Here is a 27,983-nt window from a genome sequence, read left to right as displayed (position 1 = left end):
GTTCATGGAGTCAGACATAACTTAGCGAGTGAACATCAAACCATACCTGAGAAGCCTCGTATACAAGAAGGTTGCCTATCCCTACCATAAAGTGGAAACCTGATCACACGAAGAGAACCATGGAGCTTCTAGAGATATGGCTGTGGCCTTTATGAGACATATCTACTGTGGGATTTTTTTTAGGTGTTAGTTATTGCCTCCAATTCAGTCTTTCCTCTATGATTTGATTTTATAAATCAGGTGCTTATTGGCTCTAATACAATTTTCTGCTGATACTGGAAGGAAATCTGGATTGCGAATCAAAAATCCTTGGGCTTTGGTCCTGATTCTACTGCTAAACTGATGTGTGAGTTACTGCAAGAAATTCAGTCTTGCTGACTTTCAATATTTGTATCAGTGAAGTGAGCCTGAAAAATCCAACATCACCTGCCTCACAGAGTATTTCAGTGGGTGCCCTATGCAACTACAAAACACTTGATAACCTCTCTGTGTAACAGATGTTAAATCTAGGCAGGCACAAAGAGGGAAGGAAAGAAGAAAGGAACAAAAGAGAAGGGAAGGGAAGAAAACTGGACAAACAATATACAAACTATTGGGACCATGCAGTATGAATGAAATTTTAAAAATGCATAAATTACACACGTTTTTCCATTCCTTTTCCTGAAAACAAGACACACTGTGCATATTCATTGGGGTTATATTATGAATCACCTTTTGTAATACTTTTAGTTAAAGAATGAAATTTTGCCTTTTGCAACAACATGAATAGATCTGGAGGGCATTAATGCTAAGTGAAGTAAGTCAGACAGAAAAAGACAAATACTGTATGATACCACTTATATGTGGAATCTAAAAGAAATAACAAAACCATGAATAAAACAAAAGTGAAGTAGACTCACAGATAAAGAGAACAAACTAGTGGCTACCAGTGGGAAGAGGGAAAAGGGAGGGGCAGTAATGGGGTAGGGAAAAAAACGGGTTGTTATGGGATTATATGACGTCACGACTGTGAAACTTTTGAAAATTGTAAAGCACTATAGAATTTCCCTGGTGGCTCAGCTGGCAAAGAATCTGCCCGCCATGTGGGAGAGCTGGGTTTGATCTCTGCGTTCCATCACGAAGATTCCCTGGAGAAGGGAGTGGCAACCTGTTCTAGTATTCTTGCCTGGAGTATTCTCTCCAGGCAAGTATTCTAGTATTCTCTCCTCTAACATGGATTGAGGAGCCTGGCGAGCTCTAGTCCAATGGGTTGCAGAGTTGAACACAACGGAGCAACTTACACTACTACTCTACAATTTAAAGAATATTTTGTTCAATTTGAAAAATCAGGGGGGAAAAAAAAACTGATGGAAAATTTGCCATCACCTAGGGGTGAGGTAGTACGTACAATCCTTCATTCTAATCTAAGCTCAGTAAAAAAGTTGGAGGCATCGTGTGTTCTGCTTGTCACTGTCATGTTACGGTCTAATTTTGGGTTCAGTAGAAAAATACCAGGGATTCATAAAATGAGAAAACATGATAAAAGATTCATATAGGCCAGGTGAAGTATATAATGTGGATACAGGTCTACTAGAAGTATATAATGATCATCTAGCCCCACGAGTAGTCAAGAAGAGGTGTTGTGATGTGCTAAATTAACACCAGATACTATACCCGGCCTGGGAAAGTGGCTAAACACATCGCAAGTGTTGTCTTCTTCAATTAGGAACAAGGAAACTCTTTAACTGCCAAATGTTTAAGAATCTGGTTTTGCATATTTTCTTTATCATAAATCCATCAGATGAAATCTTCATACACTGGAGATTAGCCCAGTTTCCTATTAATGTCTCAAAGTGTGTGCAGGCATCTACAGTAATCAATAGGTTCTTACAACATTCATGTTTGACCGAAGTATTACAGAATCTTTGTCATTCTGAATTTCTAAGTTTGCTGTTGGGGACTTTTTTTTTTAAAGACCCTTTTTAGTTTTTACAAGACATTATTGGAATGAGCATCAATACTTGTCCACATCATTCTCAGATAAATCCCTATGTCCTTATTTACAATCACCTTGCCAATGAATATACTTCTGGAAAACATCTAGATGCTGGCTATCAGATCAAAAGCTGCTGATTTCCCTATTGCCTAGCTACATTAAAAAAAAAAAAAATCAAGCAGGAAGAAACTAATAACCAGGACAGATTAAATGTGGAGTATGACAGTGTTTCCAGAGGAAAAAACACGATACTACATAAAGCAACTCAGTTTTTAGAACAACAGTTTAAAGTAAAAGTCAGTAAGAAGTGAAAGCACACATTTAAATCTGAGCGATCAAACTGCTTCCTCCAGTTTTGATGTAAGCAGAATAACAAAATTTGCTCAACTCTAATTCCCCAATTATCATCAAACAGGAAGAGCAGTGGGCTGTTGTAGAAAGCGCTTTTTGAGAATTAGCAAAATGCACATTAGGCTCTCTCTTCTATGAAGTCTATGTCAAGAAACATACAAGGTGTGAATTCTACTAATTCTAGACAATTTGGGTACGGTAGAATCACCTACAGAAATCGGTGAAATGAAGATTTCTGGGCCCCACCACCAGACATTTTCATTCAGCAGTTGTAGAAGAGGCCCACAATTTTTAATTAAAATAAGCACATTAGGTAAATTCATTCTGAGGCTAGAAGCCCGGAAATACTGCTCCTTTATTGTTAGGACACAGGATACTTTAATAAGAGTCCAAAATATAGTCTAATACAGAGTGGCAATATGCTGAAGGAAGAACCTGCATATCTGATCTAATCATTAGAGCATCCTTCCCGTTTATGCCCAAAGCCCATGGCCCATCCACGCCGGCGCCAAGGCCGGCCAGCTCACCCAGGCAGCGGTAGGGAATGACCATGTGTGCGTGGGTCTTGCACTGCTTCCGGCCCCTCTTGCACCAGTTCTGGATGGTCACTGGTTGGTTGGCTTCCACCACATTGGTGATCTGTAGTTCAGGGTAGACCTGGGAGAGCACACAGAGAGGGTACATTGTTACCTGAGGTGGGGCTGGCACACAGGCACCCGATGAACCACAGCTGCTACCCCAAGGGGTACAGGCTGGCCCTATACATTCGATATCTACGTACATACAGCCTATATATATACAGGCTGGCCCTCTACATTCAGGCTGGCTCTATATATTCGGTAGTCAAGCTTGGGCTTCCCTGGTGGCTTAGATGGTAAAAAAAAAAAAAACCTGCCTGCAATGTGGGAGACCTGGGTTCGATCCCTGGATTGGGAAGACCCCCTGGAGAAGGAAATGGCAACCCACTCCAGTATTCTTGCCTGGAAAACTCCATGGATAGAGAAGCCTGGTCGGCTGCAATCCATGGGGTCACGGAGAGTTGGACACGACAGAGCGACTAACACTTTGGGGAATTCAGGGTAAAGAAAATGATCGTTCACTCAAAACATGACGCAATCTAACTTTTACTGTACACGTACTCCTACTTCATAAGCACCCATTCCAGCTTAACATTTTTTTTTTTCTTTTTTTGATTTATTTGGCTGTGCTGGGTCTTAGCTGCAGCACGTGGGATCTAGTTCCCTGGCCAGGATTCGAACCTGGGACCTCTGCATTAGGAGTGCATAGTCTTAACCACTGGACCACCAGAGAAGTCCTTTAACCTATTTTCTAGCGGTTTTGTGGTTTCCGCTAAGCCGTGTCCGACTCGTATGACCCCATGGACTGTAGCCTACCAGACTTCCCTGTTCAAACATATTTTCTAGGGGAGATAAAAAAGAAAGGGAGGAGGTGCGAGCATGCTAAGTCATTCAGTTTGGTTCAATGTGACCCTATGGACTGTAGTCCATGGGGCGGGGGGGGCTCTTAAAAGTATGGGGTCATTTCAATGCAAAGTAAATGGGTGTGAAGATAGTCTGTAATGCCCAAAATAATTTTTAAAACTATTTTTATTTATTTATTTGACTGTACCAGGTCTTAGCTGCAGCACATGGAAACTAGTTCCCTGACCAGGGATCAAACCTCAGACCCCTGCACTGGGAGCATAAAGGCTTAGCCACTGGACCACCAGGGATATCCCCACTAAATAATATTATAGCAAATACACCTGAGAATATTACCATGACTGAAATTCAACCCAACCCTGTCTTAGTCAACTAGGCAAACATTTCACACACAGGATATGACACACAGCAAGATCTCTCTGAAAAAATTCCTCTCTTTGTTCAGAGTAATTTACATAAGAATAATTTATCAAACAGTTATCACAAATGTCCTTTAGATAAAGAACTGCATTGATGACTCTCTTCCCTTGATAACTAACTACAGCTCTTCACTCTGATTACTGTTCTCAATAAATCATGGTGTTTACTGAACACTTGGAAGAAATGTAAAACTTGATAAATGAAAATGGGTTTATGAAAATATCAGATCACTTCTATTTATTAATAATAATGAGAAGAGATTTGAAGGAAAAACAGAAACATAAAAATTTGTTTCAAAAATGGTCTTGCCCTTGTATAAATCTTGCATTTCACCAGAGTTGCTGTTTTGCCAGTTAAATACAATGAAGAGAGAAAATATAAGAGAACTGAGGATAGAAGCAAGGAAATGGTTATAATGATGGGTTATAATAGAATCTCAAGTGGGGATGTAGGAAGAGTGGGATACATAGTTCAAAGCCTGTAGTATTAGGACTTCCCTGGTGGTCCAGTAGCTAAGACTCCAGTAGGGGGCCTGGCTTTGATCCCTAGTTAGTCCCCTCAATTAAGATGAAAGATCTCGCATGAAGCAACTAAAACCCATCACAGCCAAATCGATGTAGTATCAATGAGTCCTGCTGTGGGCTACAGAATTCTGTCCTAAAGGTACCAAAAAAAAAAAAATAAATAAAATAAAACAGTGGGTTGGACAGAAGCAGTAGTTGGACAGTCAGAGTTGAAATTAAGATTCTGGAGGAGGTACAGTCACTGGTATCTGCAAGGATACTAATATGAATTTCAGAGAGAATGGCTGAGGAATGATAAAAGCAAGATCACCGGAGGAATAAAAATCAAGGAACAGAGAAACTGGAATCTTGGAGCATCGAGGTTGATATCAAAATCATCTAGGAATGATGGAAGATGCAGTTGGCTGAATGACAGAGAGTGAGGGCCTAAAATCTTTGAAGATTGAGGGAGATGCCCCTGAGGCAGAAAGAGCCCTTTGGATGCCTCCAACAGATGGAGGACAGGTGGGAACCAGTCCATCCACAGGTTGGGTGGGGGGTGTTTTTTAGGGAGGAGAAGGAAAGTATGGTTTGGAGGTGAAAATGCAGGAGAAGGAAGATATCCCTGTGTCAACGCTGGGAGGGCTACGAGGAAAGAATGACCTGAGAAGGCTTTGAGGGAAGCAGTGACTTTGGGGAAGAAGCAGGTTTCAGAGCACAAAGATACTGTCACAGTGTGGGTTATGGATAGAAGGAATTTTGCTAATGATTGTCAGTGATGTTCAGAGGGAACTTTCTGTCTTTAAAACGTTGATCTTTTGTTCACTGTGGAGTTTGGGGCATTAATTTTTGACCTTTAAATAGTGCATGAAAATATGACTTATCTTAATTTCTGAGTGCCTCACTTGTCTTATCCTATCCCAACCCTGAGGTCAAATCTATTAAAAAATTAAACCACTGAAAACGAGTGAAAACTGTGGTCCATCCAGACAACGGATTACCCAGCAGGAAAAAGAAAGGAGTTATAAAGCCATGAGAAGACAGAGAAATCTTGGCTGCTGCTGCTGCGGCTAAGTCACTTCAGTCGTGTCCAACTCTATGCAACCCATGGACGGCAGCCCACCAGGCTCCCCCATCCCTGGGATTCTCCAGGCAAGAACACTGGAGTGGGTTGCCATTTCCTTCTCCAATAGAGGAATCTTAGTTGCCTATTAAGTGAAAGAAGCCAGTGTGAAAATACATGTATGAGTCCAACTATGTGACATTCTGGAAAAGGCAAAACTAGGGCGACATTAACAAGACCAGTGATGACCAGCAATTAGGGGGAAGGAGGGATGAACAGGAAGAGCGTAAAGGATTTGGTGGACAGTGAAGTTATTCTCTATGGTACTCAATACTGTAGTGGTGAGTGCATGTCACTATACATTTGTCCAAACTCATAGAATGTACACCACCAAGAGTGGACCCAACTAGTCCATCCAACTATGGACTTTGGATGATCCTGATGTGTCCATGGAGGTTCATCAATGGTAATACGTGTACTGTTCTGAGGATTTCCCTGGTGGCCCAGTGGTTGAGAATCTACTTGCTAATGCAGGGTACATGGGTTTGATCCCTAGTTGGGGACTTAAGGTCCCACGTGCCTTGGGGCAACTTAGCCCATTATTGTGTGCTGTGCTCAGTCGTGTCGTGTCTGACTCTTTGTGATCCCACGGACAGCAGCTCACCAGGCTGCTCTGCCCATGGGATTTTTGAGGCAAGAAAACTGGAGTGGGTTGCCATTTCTTCCTCTAGGAGATCTCCTCTTGATCTAAGGATCAGACTCACGTCTCCCAAGTCTCCTGCACTGTAGGCAGATTCTTAACCCGCTGAGCCATCCTGGAAGCCCAAGCCCCTGGGCCATAACTACTGAAGTCTGAATGCCTAAAGCCAGGGCTCTGCAACAAGAGAGGCCACAGATACAAGAAGCCCACGAACCCAACAAAGAGTAGCCTGAGCTTGACACAACTAGAGAAAAGTCCGAGCCCAGCCACGAAGACCCAGAGCAGCCAAAAAGAAATATATGTAAATAAATAGTGCAAAAAATGTACTATTCTGCTGGGGGATGTTAAGAGAAGGGGAGAAGCTACGCGTGAGTCAGGGCAGGGGGTACAGAGGAAATCTCTGCACCTCCCTCTCCATTTTGCTAGCCTCTAAATCTGCTCTAAAAAACAGAGCGCTGGTCAGTGTGAAAGTGAAAGGGTCACTCAGTCATGTCCAACTCTGTGTGACCCCATGGACTACTCAGCCCACCGGGCTCCTCTGTCCATGGAGTTTTCTAGGCAAGAATACTGGAGTGGGTTGCCATTCCCTTCTCCAGGGGATTTTCCTGATCCAGGATCAAACCCATGTCCTATGTCATTTATTGTCTGTCTTTCCTTCTAGAATATAAGCTCAACAAGGGCATCGACTTTGTATTTTTCTTGTTCACTGTTTTCCTCCCAGAACTTAAAATAGTGACTGGTACATTGTACAGTTTCATTAAGTTTTTATTGGATGAAAACCCCTACCTTAATGTATGGGTACTATCCAACTGACTAAAATTTTACTGAGTACCTATGATGTGTCAAGCCCTGTGCTAGTAAAGTGCAGTGACAGAGTGGTTATCATCCATGATTTTACAGAGCTAACAATCACAGATAAAATTTCAGACAATTTTCTACTGAACAGGAATATTTTATTATTGATAAAATGTTATGTGATTACTTCATTAAGATTCTACAAAATTTAGTTCATTTAGCAACACTTTATAGCAAAAGTTTATCTTCAAAATGCTGAACTCTTACCCTAAGATCCCAAATATTTCACAAACTACTTCAACTACTTTACCATCCCTGTTCCTCCATCACAGATTAAGTGATGTCAGCAATAACAGTAGACTGAATATATCCTAGTCTCTACTTTCAAATTTCTCCCAGGCACTCTCTTTGATACTTTTCCGCACATTTTCTCTTTAATTAAAAAATATAGCTAATTTAATCTCATTTAAAAAAAAACATTGAGCACGTCTTCCCTATATATAATATGTTCATAGAGATAACCAGACCTTTTGAAGAATTACACACCAGTTCCCCTGATCATAGTAACTTTGCAGTATGCTGATATTACTCAAAGTCAGGTAGGCAGCTTCTAATTTTCCCTCACAAAACACATGGTAATAACTATGAAACACAGGACCTGGGTCACAGGATCCTAATGGACCAAATGGCTCAACACACTTGTCCTTACCAGGATTTCCCTTAGTCCATGCATTTCTCCAGGCCAGAATACTGGAGTGGGTAGCCTTCCACTTCTCCCAGGGATATTCCTAACCCAGGGATAGAACCTAGGTCTCCCACATTGTAGGTGGATTCTTTACCAGCTGAGCCACAAGAGAACTGGTTTTTAGAGCAGCATCTAAAACTGCTCTAAAAAACAGAGCCGCTGGTCAGTGTAGTCTGAGGGAAATTCAATGGGGGCGGTACAAGCTATGTAAACACACAGAGAAGGATATGTAAATCAGATTCTGGATGCGTATTGAGAAAGTTGTTCTTCCTAAACCCTTGCCAGCAACTTAGCGCTACATGGAAACAGCTCCTTCGCCTGATTTTATTTTGTTCGTAAGTAGCTTAACACTTCAACGCATGCATTTCCGTCACAGACAATGTTCAACTTGAAAATGCCACTAAAATTTAATATCCCCATGGCTTTTTGTCCAACAGAATAAAAGGTGAAGTGGCTTTTGGGGCAGGAATATAATTCTCCCACCACCTTGTCTTGTTTATTACATCACAAAAGTACAGCACTCATGAGTCATAAACTCTGACACCAGAGAGCTCGCCCTGAGAGACACGACATTGTGTGCAGTAAAGTGTGAGTTACTACATTTTTCTAAAGGGGTTCCAGCTGCCACTTCACAGAAATACTACCCTGCTGAGGCTTGTCTCAGGAGCTTTCGCTTTCTACCAAGGAGGACTATGCCTGCAGGAGGCACAGTCAAGTCATATTTTCTTCGTTTTAATTCTAAACCAAAAAACTATCAGTAGGGTACATATTGATAAGAAAACAATATGTGTGTGTGTGTGTGTGTGTATGGCGGTTCACATGCCTTCCATCTCAGTGTCCTAAGGTAATAACTGGTGCAAAAAGCAGTAAGTTATTTGGTAGGTAATTTTCTAGCAGACAGAACTGCACATGGACCAGTTAAGATGAAAGAGTGCTGAAGAACTGATGCTTTCCAACTGTGGTACTGAAGAAGATGCTTGAGAGTCCTTTGGACAGCAAGGAGATCAAAACAGTCAATCCTAAAGGAAATCAACCCTGAATATTCATTGGGAAGTTTACTGCTGAAGCCAAAGCTCCAAAACTTCACCTGATATGAAGAGCAGACTCATCAGAAGAGACCCTGAGGCTGGGAAAGATTGAGGGCAGGAGGAAAAGGGGGTGACAGAGGATGAGATGGCTGGATGGCATCAGCAAACTCCAGGAGACGGTGAAGGACATGGAAGCCTGGCAAGCTGCAGTCCACAGGGTCACAAAGAGTTGGATATGACTGAGCGACTGAACAATAGCAACAAAACGATCAGAGAAGACAGGGCTTATTCCCTGAAGGCCACCAGAGCTCTACAAAGTGATCAGCCAAACACAGAATTTCCTTCCAGTTTCCATCCTAAAATCTAGGGCGTATGTGTTATTTCCTGCACTTTACCTTCTTTCTCTAGGATGGGGACATCGGCGATTGTTAACAGACAGTTGGAGGAAACTAGGAAACCACATGAATCCCATGCTTGGTTTGCCTACTGCTTAACAATGAAAAGGGAAGTGGCAACTTCCACCCAAGCAGCCACTTTTATCCTGAGACAAGGAGCTATTAATTCGAATTTGCCAAAGAGAATAAAAAATTGCTGTTCTCAATTCAGGAAGTTTATTTAAAAGGGGGGAGGCACACCAAACATTAAAGACACGTAATTTCTTCTAAAGTACATCTAGTCCCAGTTAGGCACAGTGATTACCACAAGCACAAGGAACTTCCAAGTCAGAAAGAAAAACCTAACAACAACAACAACAAAAAAACACAATAAAAACCCTACTGAGGTTTCTGACAAAAATTTGAAATACTGTATCTTCCTTGGTGGCTTATACGGTGAAGAATCTGCCTGCAATGCAGGAGACCTGGATTCTATTTCTCGATCAGGAACATCTCCTGGAGAAGGAAATGGCTACCTACTCCAGTATTCTTGCCTGGCGATTTCCATGGACAGAGGAGCCTGGTGGGCTACAGTCCATGAGATTGCAAGAGTTGGACTGTATCTTATTTTTTATTAAACAGTGCCAGTATATGACCAGAGACAAAGAAGCATTTTGATGTTAGGAGACAAATAATTCATGACAAGCATTCTGTTTTCTTTGTGGCGTCTCACACCTTAACATAGGAAATAAAGATATCTGAGATCCCTAAGCTATTTCATGTGTATGTTGCATGCACGGTATGCTCACACAACAAGCACTGCTGAGAATTTGCTAAAACAGCAGGAATTAGCAAAGCCTGACTTTTATAGGGCCCCCATCCTTTTCCAAAATGTCTCCTATTTGATCCCACTGATCACTACTTTTTTAATTATGAAAAAATTCAGATGATGACAGCTTCAGTAATCAATACTTAAAGCAGAAGCAAATTTAGGCTTGGGTCAGTTCCTTGAAAAGCAGACAGTCCGCAGTTCCTAAAAGCCCTTCCTGAATTACACAGGGCAGTCACTGAGTAAACACACTCGCTGTGCAACAAGCACACTTCTTAAGACCCTTACACTGCACTTCAAATGCTGAGGTCCACGAGGTTCCTCCCCGGGGACAAACCTCCTCCACTCACAGTATAATAGATGTGAACCCTTCTCGCCCACTTCAGGAATGCTTTCTGGTATTTATCGCAGTGTGCCTGACATTCGGGTTAAGTATATACGTGCACCACCTCCCCGTTGAAAATATACTTTGCATAGGCAAGAAACACAATGAGACCCCCACTCGCAGCCTCCCGGAGGTGGTCCACCTTCATGAACGTTGGCTGAATTGGTCAGGAGGCTGCCAACATGCCTGCCCCTCTCTGCAGCCCTCCAGCCCCCACCCCCTTCCTCAGCAAGAGCTCTCCTAAGTGCCCATATTTTAACGCTGCAGCTCCGGCCCCAAAGCTGCTTACAGCCAGAGGAAAGCACTCTGTCAACTGCGTTCTCCTTGCTTAAGCGTTGGGAACGAACACATCCAGGCTCTGGTTAGCTAAGGCTGGCAGGCAGGGGAAGTCACAGGCAGAGGTGGTGCCTGGCAAAACCACGAAGGGACAGGAAGCAGGCAATTGGAAGAAGCAAGAAAATAAGATGGACAGAGAGAGATACTAGGAGGAGACGGCTGTGGACCCAAGTCACAGAGATACGGAGCGGATGAGACAGGGACCACCTGATTCCCTGTAACTCCAGTGAGGAGTGATGGGTCTCCTTCATTAAGCACACCCACTTTTAAATATTTATTTGTTTATGGCTGTGCTGGGTTTTCCTCGCTGCGTGCGGGCTTTCTCTAGTTGCGAGGTGGGGGCGGGGAGGGGAGGGTGCTACCTGCGCGCTTGTGCGCAGGCTCCCCATTGCACTGGCTTCTCTTGTTGCAGGCAAGGCTCTAGGGCTGTGGGCTTCCGTAGCGCTGGTGCACAGGCTCAGTTACCCCGAGGCATGTGAATCTTCCTGGGTCAGGGATCGAGCCCATGTTCCCTGCACTGGAAGGTGGATGCCTATCCACTGTACCACCAGTGAAGTCTAAAAAGTCCCCCTCCTTTTAAACATAAGTTATTCTGGTAGCTTCATCTTCCTTCCGAATGAACAAAACCCAAGAAAAATGCCCCAGCTCAAAAGCTGGTTCACTAATATTCCCCTTCTTGAGCCCTTCAATCTCTGAACCCAAAGCACTTTGTGCCATCACTTTTATCTGACCACCGGCCACTCACCTATGACAATGAGGCACCTTCCTGCCCCTTTAGACTATACACACACTCCTTGAAGGCAGGGACAGTATGATTCATTTTCCGTTCCCTCCATGGTGGTCAACACTGTAACAGCTTAACCAACAGGTAACAAATATTTCTGGCTAAGTTCAGAATCCATTAGACATAGGGAAATCTACAGGCTGCAGTCTATGGGGTCGCACAGAGTCGGACACGACTGAAGCGACTTAGCAGCAGCAGCATACATTAAGCACCCGTTGGATATTATCAATGTGTAAGATAATCTGAATAGTATGATATTATTGTTGGATTATAAGCTTTTGAGAAAAATAAGCACCTCAGTCTCGTCTAACATTGTTCTCTGAAGTATGATGTGGCCACTTAGTCGTGTCCAACTTTGTGACTCCATGGACTATAGATCATCAGGCTCCTCTCTCCATGGAATCCTCCAGGCAAGAATACTGGAGTGAACCAGAATTGAAAGATACACGTGTACCCCAATGTTCATCGCAGCACTGTTTATAATAGCCAGGACATGGAAACAACCTAGATGTCCATCAGCAGATGAATGGATGAGAAAGCTGTGGTACATATACACAATGGAGTATTACTCAACCGTTAAAAAGAATACATTTGAATCAGTTCTAATGAGGTGGATGAAACTGGAGCTGATTATACAGAGTGAAGTAAGCCAGAAAGAAAAAGATCAATACAGTATACTAACACATATATATGGAATTTAGAAAGATGGTAATGATAACCCTCTATGTGAGACAGCAAAAGAGACACAGATGTATAGAACGGACTTTTAGACTCTGTGGGAGAGGGAGAGGCTGGGATGATTTGGGAGAATGGCATTGTAACATGTATACTAGCAGGTAAGAAACGAATCGCCAGTCTATGTTCGATACAGGATACAGGATGCTTGGGGCTGGTGCACGGGGATGATCCAAAGAGATGATATGGGGTGGGAGGTGGGAGGGGGGGTTCAGGATTGGGAACTCATGTACACCCGTGGCAGATTCATGTCAATGTATGGCAAAACCAATACAGTATTGTAAAGCAAAATAAAGTAAAAATAAAAATTAAAAAAAAATAAAAGAATACTGGAGTGGGTTGCCATTCTCTTTTCCAGGGAATCTTCCAACCCAGAAATCCAACCTGGGTCTCCTATGTTGCAGGAAGATTCTTTATTGTCTGAGCCACTAGAGAAGCCCTACCAATAATAGTATCTTACATAAAAAGCAAAGGATTATTGTTAATAAATGTAAAAGTCAGGCTCTCCCTAGGCTAAGAGGGCCCATCTGACTGGGCCAGGCATCTGTAACAAGCAGCTAACTACTCTGGCCATATAAATATGTTTTATCTTTAACAGCAAATCGATCTGTACATAAATTTTAAAAATTTAAGGGAGTTGAAGAAATTTCAAATACCAACAACCAGGAGAGGTAGAGTAGAAACCATCTTAGATCCATATTAGAAGGTTATGGTTGGCAACATAATTAGCTTTCCCAGTAAAATACCTTAAAGACTTGGTCACCATCAGAACATTTTCATTCTAAACTTAAAAATCTAGAGTCTCCATTTCTCTCTCTGTTTATCTGAATTGAAAAAATATTAATCTCAGACAAGATGATATTTAAGTTATCAAATAAGCAAACCAAGAAAAGATATGGATGATATTTAAGAAAGCCAAGAACTTACATATACAAAAATATAAAAAATATATCTTTAAGACATGTACTATTAGAGCCCGACAAAGGCGTTCCTTCATTAGAAATATTAAGGACAAACAGGGGACCCCTCGGAGTATCATTTTGCAACAGGCTACCTGGGACAAGGGATTAATGAATGCCAAAAGTTGTATTTACACACAACTTGACTAAACCACCACCACCAGGTACCAAATGACCAAGGATGTTTCCAGACCACAAAATCACATGTGGCCAATAAAAGGCTGAACACAGTTAATGGTCAGGGTTGTGTGCGTTCATACTAATTCTGAAAGGAATTTGCTTACTGTTCTTTCTGGTCTTTCAACACTTAACAATCCACTTTTAATCAAATTCTCCAGGATATTTCTTTTTGAAAAAAGCTTCCCCGGTGGCTAAGTGGTAAAGAATCTGCTTGCAGTGACGGAGAAGCAGGAGATTTGCGCTCGGTCCCAGAGTCTGGAACACGCCCTGGAGGAGGGCATGGCAACCCACTCCAGTAATTCCTGCCTGGAGAATGTCATGGACAGAGAAGCATGGTGGTTTATAGTCCAGAGGGTCACAAAGAGTCAGACACGACTGAAGCGACTGAGAACACATGCTACAAATTACGTAGTGTTGTTGAAATGGTGTCTTAAACATGTAAGTCAGAAGTCAATAAATAACATGTGTTACTTTACTTTATCTTCATCAATTTACAGCTGCAAAAGAGATGAGCTTGCCCAAAATAATGCATGGTATCTGAATGAGGTAAGGCAGAGAACTGGGATTCCAGGCTTTTCCAAGAACAAGAATGATTAGATTTTATAATTATTGGAGTGATGAGCACAGAGGGAATACAATATACTATTCTTTCTACTTTTACATATGCTTGAAATTTTGAATTAAAAAGAACCAAAAGTTTAAAAGTTCTTCCTGAGTGGCTCAGACAGTAAAGAATCTGCCAGCAATGCAGGAGACCTGGGTTCAATCCCTGGGTGGGGAGATCCCCTGGAGAACTCAACATTCAAAAAACTAAGATCAAGGCATCTGGTCCTAGCAATTCATGGCAAATACAGGTGGAAACAGTAACACATTTTATTTTGGGGGGCTCCAAAGTCACTCTGAATGGTGACTGCAGCCATGAAATTAAGACACTTGCTCCTTGGAAGGAAAGCTATGACAAACCTAGACAGTGTATTAAAAACCAGAGACATAAATTTGCTGACAAAGGTCTGTATAATCAAAGTTATGGTTTTCCTAGTAGTCATGGGCAGTGTGAGAGCTGGACCATAAAGAAGGCTGAGAGCTGAAGAACTGATGCTTTCGATTGTGCTAGAGAAGACTTGAGAGTCCCCTGGACAGCAAGGAGACCAAACCAGTCAATCCTAAAGGAAATCGACCCTGAATATTCACTGGAAGGACTGATGACAAAGCTGAAGTCCCAATCTGTTTCTGTTTGTGTTCAAGTCTGTTTCTGTTCCATTGTGTCATAATTCAGATTCCACGTATCACTCAGCTGTACAGCAGAAATTAATACAACATTGTAAATCAACTATACTTGGATCAAATATTTTTTAAAAAAAGAAAACATATCACAAACTTAAAAAAATTAAACACCCTCAAATTGGTGACAGCCCTGAGTACTCAGAGAGCATATTAACTCTAAGTTCTAAACAACTTTCACTTCAGCATCAAAACCTGAAACAAAGCATGTCCAAGTCAATCTATTTCTGTTTCTGGATTAAAATAACATAGTCTCTCCTCTACAATTTTCTGGAATACAAAAAAAAGAAATCCCATCTCAAACTGTTTCTTAACATAAATTCTTGTAGTAATGAGAGATATTAGAGGCTATATCTAATTTAATTGGAAAAGAGAACTGGAAGCTGAAATTGCTCTCTGATTACAACTTAATGAGGAGCTGAGAGGCAAGACACAGCTGATGAAACACCACTGCAATATGGGAAAGACGTGCACTGCTGTGTTTTCACAATGACAACCTCATCTAAGAGCAAGGGACAGAAAACGCTTCAGGGCACCAGCCCATTTCCCATTAACGTGGCCCAAGTCTGTTTCTGACACTGTATGTAAATATACTGCCATATGCATACATCCATACTCAGAGTTGGAAAATATTGTTGAAGAACTCTGTTCAAAGTATGAGTCACTATTATACCAACATGCTGAATGTAAAGACAAACGGGGGAGGGGGATACTAAAATAAACAGGACAGGACACGACTGAGAACACAAATAGATGTGTCCACATATAGCCAAGATCCTCACTGTCTTTCTGTTAATTTAGGGCTCATTTTCTCATTTTTAAAATGTACAAACTATTGTTAACCAAGTATGCTCCAATATAAAATAAAAATTTTAAATGCACATAAACAAAAAAGCTTTTTAAAAAGCCCATAAAAGGAACAAAATTGGGTCATTTGTAGCGATGTGGATGAACCTAGAGTCTCATATAGAGTGAAGTCAAAAAGAGAAAAACAAGTATCATATATTAGTGCATATAGAGAGTCTAGAAGAAGGTACTGATGAACTATCTGCAGGGCAGGGATAGAAGACACGTAAAGAACAGTGGGGAAGGAGACGGGGGGGACGAGCTGAGGGAGCAGCTCCGATACTACACATGTGCAAAGCGTCCAGTCTATCTCAATAAAGCTGAAATGAAGAAAGAAAACTACAGTACAGGCAAAACATTCTCAATAAATAAGAGGTCAAATATAAAAGGCCATAATATCACTGCAAATGTGTAAAAACTGAGTATGCATTTAGGAAACAGCTAGAGAGTAACAAGGACAAAGGTTACATGAAACATTAATCTGATTAAAAATGATTAATGGTGTGCAAAGAAATATCCAAACTGATTTCATCTCTTTCACCTCTGAATCCGATGGTTTGTACAAGCATTCCCTTTAGCTATCCAGACCAATAATGCAAAAAATGTATCTGTATTCATGTACAGGTGAAAGTCGCTCAGTCATGTCTGACTCTTTGCGACCCCGTGGGCTATACAGCCCATGGGATTCTCCAGGCCAGAATACTGGAATGGGTAGCAGTTCCTTCTCCAGGGGATCTTCCCAACATAGGGAACGAACCCAGGTTTCCCACATTTAGGGCAGATTCTTTACCAGCTGAGCCACCAGGGAAGCCCACTCCCATATCCATACATGACTACTAGAAAATCCATGAGTTTGAGCAAGCTCTGGGAGTTGGTGATGGATAGGGAAGCCTGGTGTGCAGGAGTCCATTGGGTCACAGAGAGTTGGATACAGCTGAGCAACCGAACTGAACTGAACTCATATACAGGTAGGGTACCTCTACTCAAAAAATTTTCACATAATATGAATTCTTGCATCTTTCAAATACCAGAACAACTATTCATAGGTGCTTGTCATTTGTGGGTCAATTTTAAGCCTACAAAGCTGGACGGCACACACAGCAAAATAATAATGGCCAAGAATATTTCAGTATCTACCATAGCAGCATGTCTACCATATGCCCTCAAAGCTGATTAGATTAAAAGGATCACATGTGTTTAATTAAGCTTAACTTCACATAACTAAAAAATGATGACAGCAAAGTTGACAAAGAAGTCTTGTCTGGGGTTATATATTTTAGAGCAGACAGTTGGGCAAAGGAAATTGCTTTGTTCAATTCATCAGCTTTTGTTTGGGCCAGGCACTGGTGTGCTTTGTCTTATGATTCTGTTAATTTATAGACAAAACAACTGTTCATTTAGAGCAAGGAGGTTAAAGAAACAGAAAACACATACTGCTAATTGTGGAAAAGAAAATACTTAGGAAAAAGAAAGGATATCCATAATCTAATAGAAGAGACTAGAAGCAAAGCCATATGTGCTGGAAATCTCAGCCAGTGCTCAAGATTTAATCTGTTCAAACTCCCTCCAGAGACCTGTTCCCAGCATAAGCAAGCAGAGTCACTGACAACTGCTCTACATCCCGGAGTCCCAGAAGGTGCTTTGCATATTAGGGAGGGTCAAAAAGCCTATGTTTTAACTTTTTCCCTTAAAAAAAGAGAAAGAACAGAACTGAGACTTTTATTATTTTTCATTTAACTGACAACGTTTAACTTTTACAAATACACACCTGTGTGCTCCTACCATAAAAGTGGGACATAGTCTAAGATCCATTAGGCAGCATCCTGCACTGCTCAGGTGTCAGAGTGAAGGCTTGCATTTGAATGCAGGTTCTAAAGAGAGGCCCATGCTTCCCTTTCACTGCACCGGACCCTAAGAGCTCCCTTATAACAGCATCTGGATGTGAGAGTTGGACTATAAAGAAAGCTGAGCACCGAAGAATTGATGCTTTTGAACTGTGGTGTTGGAGAAGACTCTTGAGAGTCCCTTGGACAGCAGGGAGATCCAACCTAAAGGAAATCAGTGCTGAATATTCGGTGGAAGGACTGATGCTGAAGCTGAAACTCCAATACTTAAGCCAAATGATCGAAGAACTGATTCATTTGAAAAGACCCTGATGCTGGGAAAGATTGAAGAGGGGAGAAGGGGACGACAAAGGATGAGATGGTTGGATGGCATCACCGACTCAATGGAGATGAGTTTGAGTAAGCTCCGGGAGTTGGTGACAGCAGGGAGGCCTGGCATGCTGCAGTCCATGGGGTCACAAAGAGTTGGACATGACTGAGCGACTGAACTGAACTGAACTGAGGAATCACATATGTGTTCATCTATACACGAGCGATGGACAGGATCATCTTTCCCATGCCTTTCACACTAGCATCTTGAGACTTGAATTCCCTTCTCTTTTTAAATATTTATTTATTTAGGCTGTGCTGGGTCTTAGTTGCATTATGCAGGATTTGTTGTTGTTGTTTTTACAGCTCTCTGGCTTAGTTGTTTCCTGGGATGTGGGATCTTAGTTCCCTGACCACCGATCAAACCCACATCCCCTGCACCGCAAGAGGGATTCTTAACCACTGGACACCAGGGAAGTTCCCTGAATCCCCTTCTCTTCTCAATTCAGATCACCCTTGCATATAGGTTAATCTTTCTAGTAGTATTGTGACCAGAAAACTCTTGCTGAAAACAATCACATAGCCCTTACTCACTTCTAGGGTTAGATCCCAAATCCCCACAATCAAGATCGTCTACTTCACAGCCTCATCCACATCTTCAATTTCCTCAATTCTCTTCTCAGTTTATCTCATTGTATACTTAGAAGCTCCTTAAGATCCAACAGAGGCTTCCCTGATGGCTCAGATGGTAAAGAATCTGCCTGCAATTAGAGACCTGGGTTCATGCCCTGGGTCAGGAAGATCCCCTGGAGGAGGGCATAGCAATCCACTCCAGTATTCTTGCCTGGAGAATTCCATGAACTGAGGAGCCTGGCAGGCTAACGTCCATTGGGTCACAAAGAAGCAAACATGACTGAGCAATGAGCACTTTCACTTTCTCTGAGCCAAGAATGATATCTGGCCACTCAGCAACACCTGACACAAAATTCTATCCTCAATCAGTAAATATTTGCTCAACTGGCCTGAATTAAATTTGGTATAAAAAGTAAAAATTGGGGATGAATGATACTTCAGAGGAAGAACTGCAGTGTATTTTCAATTTTTTCTTCTCTCAACCTAAAGCCTTTAGTTTAAATAAAACATTATTTGTTAAAGTCTCATTTCATCCGAAAGAAAGAGGACAACAAAATATAAAAATTCTAATTTTTCTTCCTAGCCTTTATAACATATGTTTCAAGGGGAATATTATCCTAGTTTGGATCTACTTGTATTTATAAGACTCCTAGGTTCCTGAGACCAATGGCTAGGTAATATAATAGTTCATTAAGGCAAGTGGCCACTGTAGGCTGTTACATGATGAATAATTTCTAGTTATTTTCAAATTGTTTCTGTGATGGCAGCACTTTCTCCATCTAGCATAGAATGAAGGAATTTTTTTTTCTACCAAAGGACCACAGAGGAAAACAGTCATCAAGGGAGCGTTTGTTGTGGTCATCTATTATTACACACAGACTATCCCCAAACTTAGTAGCTTCAAACAGGAAGCATCTCCTATGTCACAGTTTCTGTGGGTCAGGAATCTGGAAGCAGCTTAGCTGAGTGATCCTGACTTGTAAAAGGGTGCAGTCAAGATGTCAGCTACGGCTCTGGTCAAATGAAGGCTTCACTAGACTACAGGATCCACTTCCAAGTAGTTTCCTTGTTGCCTGGCAAGTGAGTGCTGGCTATTGGCAGGAACACTCAGGTCCGTATTAGCACACGTACATGTCTCCAGAGCTACTTGAGTATCCTCACAACACGGCAGCTGGCTTCCAATACAGCAAAAGCATGCCAGGTAGAAGCCACGTGCCTTTTATGATCTAGCTTCAAACGTCACATGCGTCGTTTCTGTATCCTCCGGCACAGTGTGGGAGGAGATGATGCACGGATGTGAATCCCAGAGGGGAGGCGAGCACTGTTGGGAGCCACCTTAAAGGCGAACTGCACCACAATAATTTAGAAGTCCTGACAACTATGTGCCTAGACCAAGTAATTCTTCTTCACAGGGGATCAGCTAGAGTATTGCAAGCAAGGGCAACTGAATGAGGGCCTCCATTCTCTTCCACTCGGGTTTCTTCCCGTGGCTTCCTCCCCAGAGTGCAAAAGGAGAAATTTCCAGGCCTTCTTAAGGCTTTCACCCAGAAGTAAACCAGTGTCACTACCATTCCATTCTGCTGGTCACAACAAGTCTCATGTCCAACCGAAACTGAAGGGGAGAGGGTAACTGCTGGGAAACACAACCCATCAACAGGCAACGGTGGAGCAAGGGCTTCCCTGGTGGTCCAGTGGCTAAGGCTCTGAGCTCCCCAATGCAGGGGGCCCAGGTTCTATCCCTGGCCAGGAACTAGACCCCACATGCTGCAATCAAGGATTTCTCATACCACAACAAAGATTACAGCTCCCATGTGCTGCAAACAAGACTCAATACAGCCAAACAAAAAGAAACAAGTAAAAATTGGAAAAAAAAAAAAAAGAAGAAGAAGAATACTAAAAAAAAAAAATTCAACAGAATGTATTACCACAGGGTCACATAAAGAATAGTCTAGGGTTTGCTTCCTGTTTTCAGGGAGTGTATTTAGTGATCGTTTGGTAGGTTTCCCTGAATATTGAAGACCATGTTCACATGTGTATTGGGCGTTATCACAGCACCTGCATCTTAACTGGGTAAAAATAAACTCAGGGCAAATGTGGACGATGGGCCAACAACCCCAATTCTTGCTAAAAATTTCTTTGGAATTCTGTCAGTGGGAAAAACAGTCTCTGCAGGAGAGAAGCTCAGGGTCATTTTATGGCGGGAGGTGGGGTGGCTCTGCCATTTTAAGAGGGCTTCCCTTGTGGTTCAGCTGGTAAAGAATCCGCCTGCAATGCGGGAGACCTGGGTTTGATCCCTGGGTTGGGAAGATCCCCTGGAGAAGGGAAAGGCTACCCACTCCAGCATTCTGGCCTGGAGAATTCCGTGGACTGTATAGTCCATGTGGTCGCAAAGAGTCAGATATGACTGAGCGACTTTCACTTTATTGTCAGTGCAGGAAGCAGTGCAGAGCACCAGCCTCATTCAGCCCCAGTCTCTGTGCCAACAACAGGCCGTCCACAAGCAGTTGCTAAATGAGGACTCATGCTGAGTCAGGGACAAGTGTCGGTTAGAATGTTTTGTAAAGCAGGATCTTTAGGAACTGTAATTCTCAGTGACACCTTGGGCCTATAATCCTTTTGCCCAAAGGAGTTAAAGTAAGTCCTAGTCTTCGCTCAGGCTACCTTAACAAACTATCATCAACTGGTTGGCTTAAGTGACAGGAATTTATTTTCTCACAGTCCTGGAGGCTGGAAGTCTTGGGTGCCAGCAGAGTGGAGTTCTGTTGAAAGTTATGTTGCTGGCTTGCAGACTGCCACCTTTTCTCTGGGTGCTCACCGCCCCTCTTTGTGTAAGCAAGGCAGAAAAAGCAAACTCTGCAAGTTCTCTGGTGTCCTTTCTTATAAGGGCACCAATCTCATCGTCAAGGCCCCACCACCATGACCTCATCTAACCTTGATTATCTACCAAAGTCTCCACCTCCAAACACTACCCCAGTGGAACTTAAGGCTTCATCATATGAATTTTGGGCAAAAGTGAAAGTGTTAGTCACTAAGTCGTGTCCTACTCCTTGTGATCCCACGGACTGTAGCCCAACCAGGATCCTCTATCCATGGAATTCTCCAGGCAAGAATCCTGGAGGGGGTTGCCATTTCCTTCTCCAGGGGATCCTCCCCACCCAGGGATCAAACCTGGGTCCCCCACATTGCAGGGAGACTCTTTATCCACTGAGCCACCAGGGCAGAATTTAGGGAAAGACACAAATATTTAGTCTATACCAGTCCTCAATACACATTTGATAGAGAAAAATAAAAGAATGGTACTCAATGTGCTAATTAAAAAATATAAAGAAAATTTTTGTATTTCAAAAGTGCCCAGTATTTAAATAATGACTAGGCAGAAACATAACTATTATCATTAGGGAACAGGGGAAATTTATGGGTACCAAGAATGTGGATGAAATGAGATAAAATGCTGATTACACAAACCTAAGTTTCAAACTATTTTCCCAATCAAGCTTTATAAGGGCTTTTAGACAGGAGTTAAGGTGCATGCTCAGCGGCTCAGCTGTCTCAGACTCTTTGTGACCACAAGGGCTGTAGCCTGCCAGGCTCCTCTGTCCATAGGATTTTCCAGGCAAGAATACTGGAGTGGAATGCCATCTCTTTATCCAGAAGATCTTCCTGACCCAGGGATTGAACCTGCCCTCTCTTGCACTGGGAGGCGGGTTCTTTACCACTAGCACCACCTGGGAAGCCTCAATTTTTACTTTTTTCTTCCTAACCTTGCCCACAACCAATGATAGGACCAAAGAAATCAGGAGGCAAAAATGCCAGTATTAATAATAACAACCAGGACTTCCTTGGTGATTCAGTGATTAAGAATCTGCCTGCCAACATGGAAACACGGGTTCGATCCCTCGTCTGGGAAGATCCCACATGCCACTGAGCAACTAAGCTACGACACCCTAGAACCTGTGTTCGGCAACAGAAGAAACCACTGCTATGAAAGGCTCAAGCACCAGAATTAGACAAATGGCCACCTTGTGTGGCAATGAAGACCCAGCACAACCAAAAAACAAAATAAAAAACAAAATAATAATAATGACAAAACAACCAGTAGCAGGGAGTACAAAACAAGAGAAGCAGGAGACTCTAAAGGACAAGGACTAGATAATTCACCATCAAAATGCTAATATTTGACACATCACACTAAGGTAAGCACCAACAGACAGGAGGCGCAGCTATCCAGGCAATTCTTTGGAAAAACAAATTAACAAGTGAGTTAAACTGGTTAGCAAAAGGTCAAAATGAGGTCATAGTCATGAGTTCAGTCGCTTCCATTCTGTCCTAGGACCACAGACTGCTCACAGCTGCCTCTCTGACTCAGCCAGCTGTCTCTAAAACATCTGTGTTTTGGTCACAAGAGGAACTGAGAACATAAAGAAAAAAATGATTCATCACTATTGAGAGAAAATAATCAGTAAATGAAGAGCACCGTAAGTGGGGACAGTTTTGTATATTAAAAAAGGGGAATCTACACAATGGTAGATGCCACGATATATATACCTTAAAGGTGTTAAACAAAAATACCTGTCCACCTGGAATTCTAAACAATAACTAAGTTATTGTTTAATAAGAACAACTTCTGGAAATAACTAAAATGACGGCATTCAAAGAAAGAGAGGAATCAAAAATATAGAAACTGAGATCCTTTGGTGAAAGGATTGGCTGCAAACAATGAATCAAGTTAAAGGCAGAACCTACGACTGTGAGAATTATGGCAATAGAACAGACCATAATATTAAACTTGAAGAATACAAAAATAATATATCTTACAAAACCTGTGAGGAGAGCTGAAAAAATTATGAACAGTATTTTCCTTGGCTATATTAACAAGGAATCAAACAATCATCTAAAATAAAAACATAGAGTTTAAAGAAAAAAAGAAAAAAAAAAAAAGATTTCCCAACAGCACACAAAAATATTCAGTCTTACAAATGAAAGGTATTTCTAGTTATAAAAGAAAAATTTCAGACTACCTACAACATGGCAAATAGTAGGAAGACTCTAAAATACCAATAAGGAATGTTACAAGTTTAAAGGTTCTGAGCGAATATCTCACCAGCAACACCGCCCCCACCATACCTTCCCAAAAGTTGTTTAAAGTCATGATGCACTATGAATTTCCTCAGATGCCCATTCTCCAATCTACAAAGCTTTGAAAAGGCACTGTGTGCTTCTAAGCCCACTGTGTTGGGCTGTGGTCATTATTCTATTTTGCCTCCATGCCACTCATCACCCCTTTTTCTGGCAAGAGCTCCTCTCCCCACACCAGGTGGCTCTGCTTGGCTTACCAAACAAACCATACACCCTCATGACCAAGACAAGCCAGTCCCAGTACTGAGTCCTTGGTGGCTATGATAACTGGTCCAAAGATAGATGCATGACCAAAAGCAGGAACGAGAACCCCTGCTGGGAATTAAGAGTGCAAACTACCAGGATAAGGTTGGAATTCTAAACTGGGAAGGCACATTCCCAGAGCTACTGGCTGCCATTTTCCCTGACCTCCTAGGGGAAGCCCATCTTATGCCAGAGAAAATGAGCTGAACATAAAGGATAAGGATAAGCAGATAACAAGAGATCCCAACAGAGAAATTCCAGGAAGCACTGAGTTTCGGTTTCCAGTGTCTGAGGATCCAGTTTCTGGATGCCGCTTTCAAAATTCTGTAAAGTATCCCCACCGCAAGATTCTCTCCATCAGTAGGAAAAAATATTCTCCACGTACAAGTAGATTTCAAGCACCTGTCAACATAAACTGACTCAATTCACCCTTGTTCCTCATTTTTCTTTTCTAAGACTTAGCTAATCACTTATGAACAGGATCTCATTTCTCTCTATTTCTACTTGAGCCTAGTTTTCATATGATGGACACCTGCTCTTCCTACAATTTCCTCAGCTTAGGTTCCTTCCCTTTAAAAGACAAAGCCCAACAAATAACAAAGACTCTCCCTTTTCCGGGAATTGCTCACAAGTTCTTTGCCTCTTGGTCTTTCCTCAAAGAGGCCACAGATGGCTGCATCACCCACACATGTCACTCTTCCCGTAACCTACCACGATTTTACTTTCCTCCCGTGCTATTCCCTCAAAACTGCTCTCCCATTTGCCAAGTGAGGAGGCTGTTTTATTATAAAACATTGTCCATGATTCAGAAATGGACCAAAGAGATTATGTACTGGGTGTCTCAGCAGTGAAATATAAGTGCTGTCTTCCAGAGTCTGGAAGTGGTGGGGAAAGGAGATCAGATTCCATGGGTATGTTCTTCTGACTGACTGGCTGCTGCAGGCAACCCTGTTGCAAAGAGTAGGACATGGGACTGGGCAACTGAACAACAGCAACAATAAGGCTACTCTGCATGGGTAGATACTAACCTGATAGCAATGCAAATGTTTCCTGTTTCATGCATTGCAGATCAGATGATTCCTATTCACAGCCCTGTAAATGAAGTCTGTTGAAAAAGAATTTAAATCTCTTCAAGTCAAACTGGACAACACCTTAAAGGTTATCTGATTAATTAATGAATTGAGGAAAACCCTTGATATGCATTCATTGTGCAACACTGTCATAACTTGCCTTGTCAAAAATTATACTTCAACCGCTTCTGGTTTGATGCTGGGAAAGACCGAAGGCAGGAGGAGAAGGGGACGACAGAGGATGAGATGGTTGGCTGGCATCACCGAATCAATGGACATGAGTTTGAGCAAGCTTTGGGAGTTGGTGATGGACAGGGAGGCCTGGCGTGCTGCAATCCACGGGGTTGCAAAGAGTAGCACACGACTGAGCAACTGAACTGAACCGAAATTCTGGTCTGCATCCCATTTGCATCCCCATCATTTCTCTCATTTAGATATTAGCCTAGCTTGACTTCCAGCACACAGTACCTCCTCGTTCTGACCCTCAGTTTCCAGCTACTGTTTCTCCTCCACTAATTTACTTTGATTCCCTTAATGTTGCAACTCACCAGGGTTCTTTCTTAGGATTCTTCCCCAGAGGCATCATAAGGGCAAACACTTGGCAAGGTAGCTTAGTACCTTGTTAATGCTCAATAAAAGTTAGATGGCACCGGTATCATCAACATTATCACCATGTGCCAACATCATCATCATCATTCAATTTTCTGTTCCTAAAATTATTTTACAAGCCTTTCTCGCCCCTGAGATCCCCCTTTAAGAACAAGTCCTGTGTTCTACTTGTTACTGTATTTTATCCTTGACACCCAGAGATATATGTCTGAAGAAGGAAGAAAGAACTATTGGGCTCTAGAAAAGCATTTGTATAACCATTTTGCACTTAGATATTTTTAATGAAAGGTATATTTAAAAAGTCACAAACAAGCACTTGTCTCTTAACATCCAGTTAGTCAGTTCAGTCGCTCAGTCGTGTCTGACTCTTTGTGACCCCATGAACCGCAGCACACCAGGCCTCCCTGTTCATCACCAACTCCCAGAGTCCACCCAAACCCACGTCCGTTGAGTCGGTGATTGCCATCCAATGATCTCATCCTCTGTTGTCCCCTTCTCCTCCTGCCCTCAATCTTTCCCAGCATCAGCGTCTTTTCAAATGAGTCAGCTCTCTTCATCAGGTGGCCAAAGTATTGGAGTTTCAGCTTCAACATCAGTCTTTCCAATGAACACCCAGGACTGATCTCCTTTAGGATGGACTGGCTGGATCTCCTGGCAGTCTTAACATCCAAGCACCAGTAAAATTCTTGAGGAAGGTCTGGGACGACTCCTCGTTTCTGGTCCCCTCTCCCACCTGCTAGACCGTGGGGTCTAAGACCCTGACAGCTTAGAGTCACTAGAAGAACGGGGTGGGGGGTGGGAAGAGTAAGCTCCAGTTGGCCGCCAGGAAACTGACAAACTGGAAATGCAGTCAGAGGGACCAAGCAAGAGGGTGACTTTTGGAAATGCTAATGTATAGTTATTCTCCTTCTTTAACAACAAAAAAAAAACAACACCTTCAAGGACACTTTTGTTGCCACAGATGTGAAAGTGAAAGAAGTATTAAGTCACTCAGTCATGTCCAACTCCTTGTGACCCCATGGACTATAGCTCTCCAGGCTCCTATGTTCGTGGAATTCTCCAAGCAAGAATATTAGAGTGGTTGCCATTTCCTTCTCTAAAAGTGAAAGTTGCTCACTTGTGTCTGACTTTTTGTGACCCCACGGATTATACAGTCCATGGAATTCTCCAGGCCAGAATACTGGAGTGGGTAGCCGCTCCCTTCTCCAGGGGATCTTCCCAACCCAGGGATTGAACCCACGTCTCCTGCACTGCAGGTGGATTCTTTACCAGCTAAGCCACAAGGGAAGCCTGTTGTTAACAGAAGAGACCAAATTCATTAAAAGGGCTCACGAAGCCTGATGTTTGGACGCTTTCTTACTTCTCTAGTCTAACTAGCTATCCCACGTTGAAGGTCACGAACGGCGGCGGTAAGGAGATACCCCTCGTCCAAGGTAAGGAGCAGCGGCTGTGCTTTGCTGGAGCAGCCGTGAAGAGATACCCCACGCCCAAGGTAAGAGAAACCCAAGTAAGATGGTAGATGTTGCAAGAAGGCATCAGAGGGCAGACACACTGAAACCATACTCACAGAAAACTAGTCAATCTAATCACACTAGGACCACAGCCTTGTCTAACTCAATGAAACCAAGCCATGCCTGCGGGGCAACCCAAGATGGGCGGGTCATGGTGGAGAGGTCTCACAGAACGTGGTTCACTGGAGAAGGGAATGGCAAGCCCCTTAAGTATTCTTGCCTTGAGAACCCCATGAACAGTATGAAAAGGCAAAATGATAGGATACCAAAAGAGGAACTCCCCAGGTCAGTAGGTGCCCAATATGCTACTGGAGATCAGAGGAAAAATAACTACAGAAAGAACGAAGGGATGGAGCCAAAGCAAAAACAATACCCAGTTGTGGATGTGACTGGTGATAGAAGCAAGATCCGATGCTGTAAAGAGCAATATGGCATAGGAGCCTGGAATGTCAGGTCCATGAATCAAGGCAAATTGGAAGTGGTCAAACAAGAGATGGCAAGGCTGAACGTCGACATTCTAGGAATCAGCAAACTAAAATGGACTGGAATGGGTGAATTTAACTCAGATGACCATTATACCTACTACTGCGGGCAGGAATCTCTCAGATGAAATGGAGTAGCCATCATGGTCGACAAAAGAGTCCGAAATGCAGTGCTTGGATGCAATCTCAAAAACGACAGAATGATCTCTGTTCGTCTCCAAGGCAAACCATTCAATATCACAGTTATCTAAGTCTATGCCCCAACCAGTAATGCTGAAGAAGTTGAAGTTGAACGGTTTTATGAAGACCTATAAGACCTTTTAGAACTAACACCCAAAAAAGATATCCTTTTCATTATAGGGGAGTGGAATGCAAAAGTAGGAAGTCAAGAAACACCTGGAGTAAGAGGCAAATT

The 27,983-nt window shown here is 42.5% G+C and overlaps 1 protein-coding gene and 1 non-coding gene across 7 annotated transcripts in view; both read right to left on the bottom strand.

The window, feature by feature from the left end:
* APP (amyloid beta precursor protein) overlaps window positions 1-27,983 on the bottom strand; it is a 313,323-nt gene that overhangs the window by 213,248 nt on the left and 72,092 nt on the right. For all 6 annotated transcript variants that reach the window (XM_018050523.1, XM_018050579.1, XM_018050642.1 and 3 more), the window contains exon 3: window positions 2,854-2,983. In XM_018050523.1, coding sequence (XP_017906012.1) covers window positions 2,854-2,983 — 130 coding nt within the window. The remainder of the gene's footprint in view (window positions 1-2,853; window positions 2,984-27,983) is intronic.
* TRNAR-CCU lies at window positions 3,565-3,637 on the bottom strand. The gene has a single exon. It is a non-coding gene; the product is annotated as a tRNA-Arg (tRNA).

Source organism: Capra hircus, chromosome 1, assembly GCF_001704415.2.
Source record: "Capra hircus breed San Clemente chromosome 1, ASM170441v1, whole genome shotgun sequence".
Taxonomy (NCBI): domain Eukaryota; kingdom Metazoa; phylum Chordata; class Mammalia; order Artiodactyla; family Bovidae; genus Capra; species Capra hircus.
Note: the sequence above shows the minus strand (reverse complement) of the source record. Positions and strands in the feature narration are given on the sequence as shown.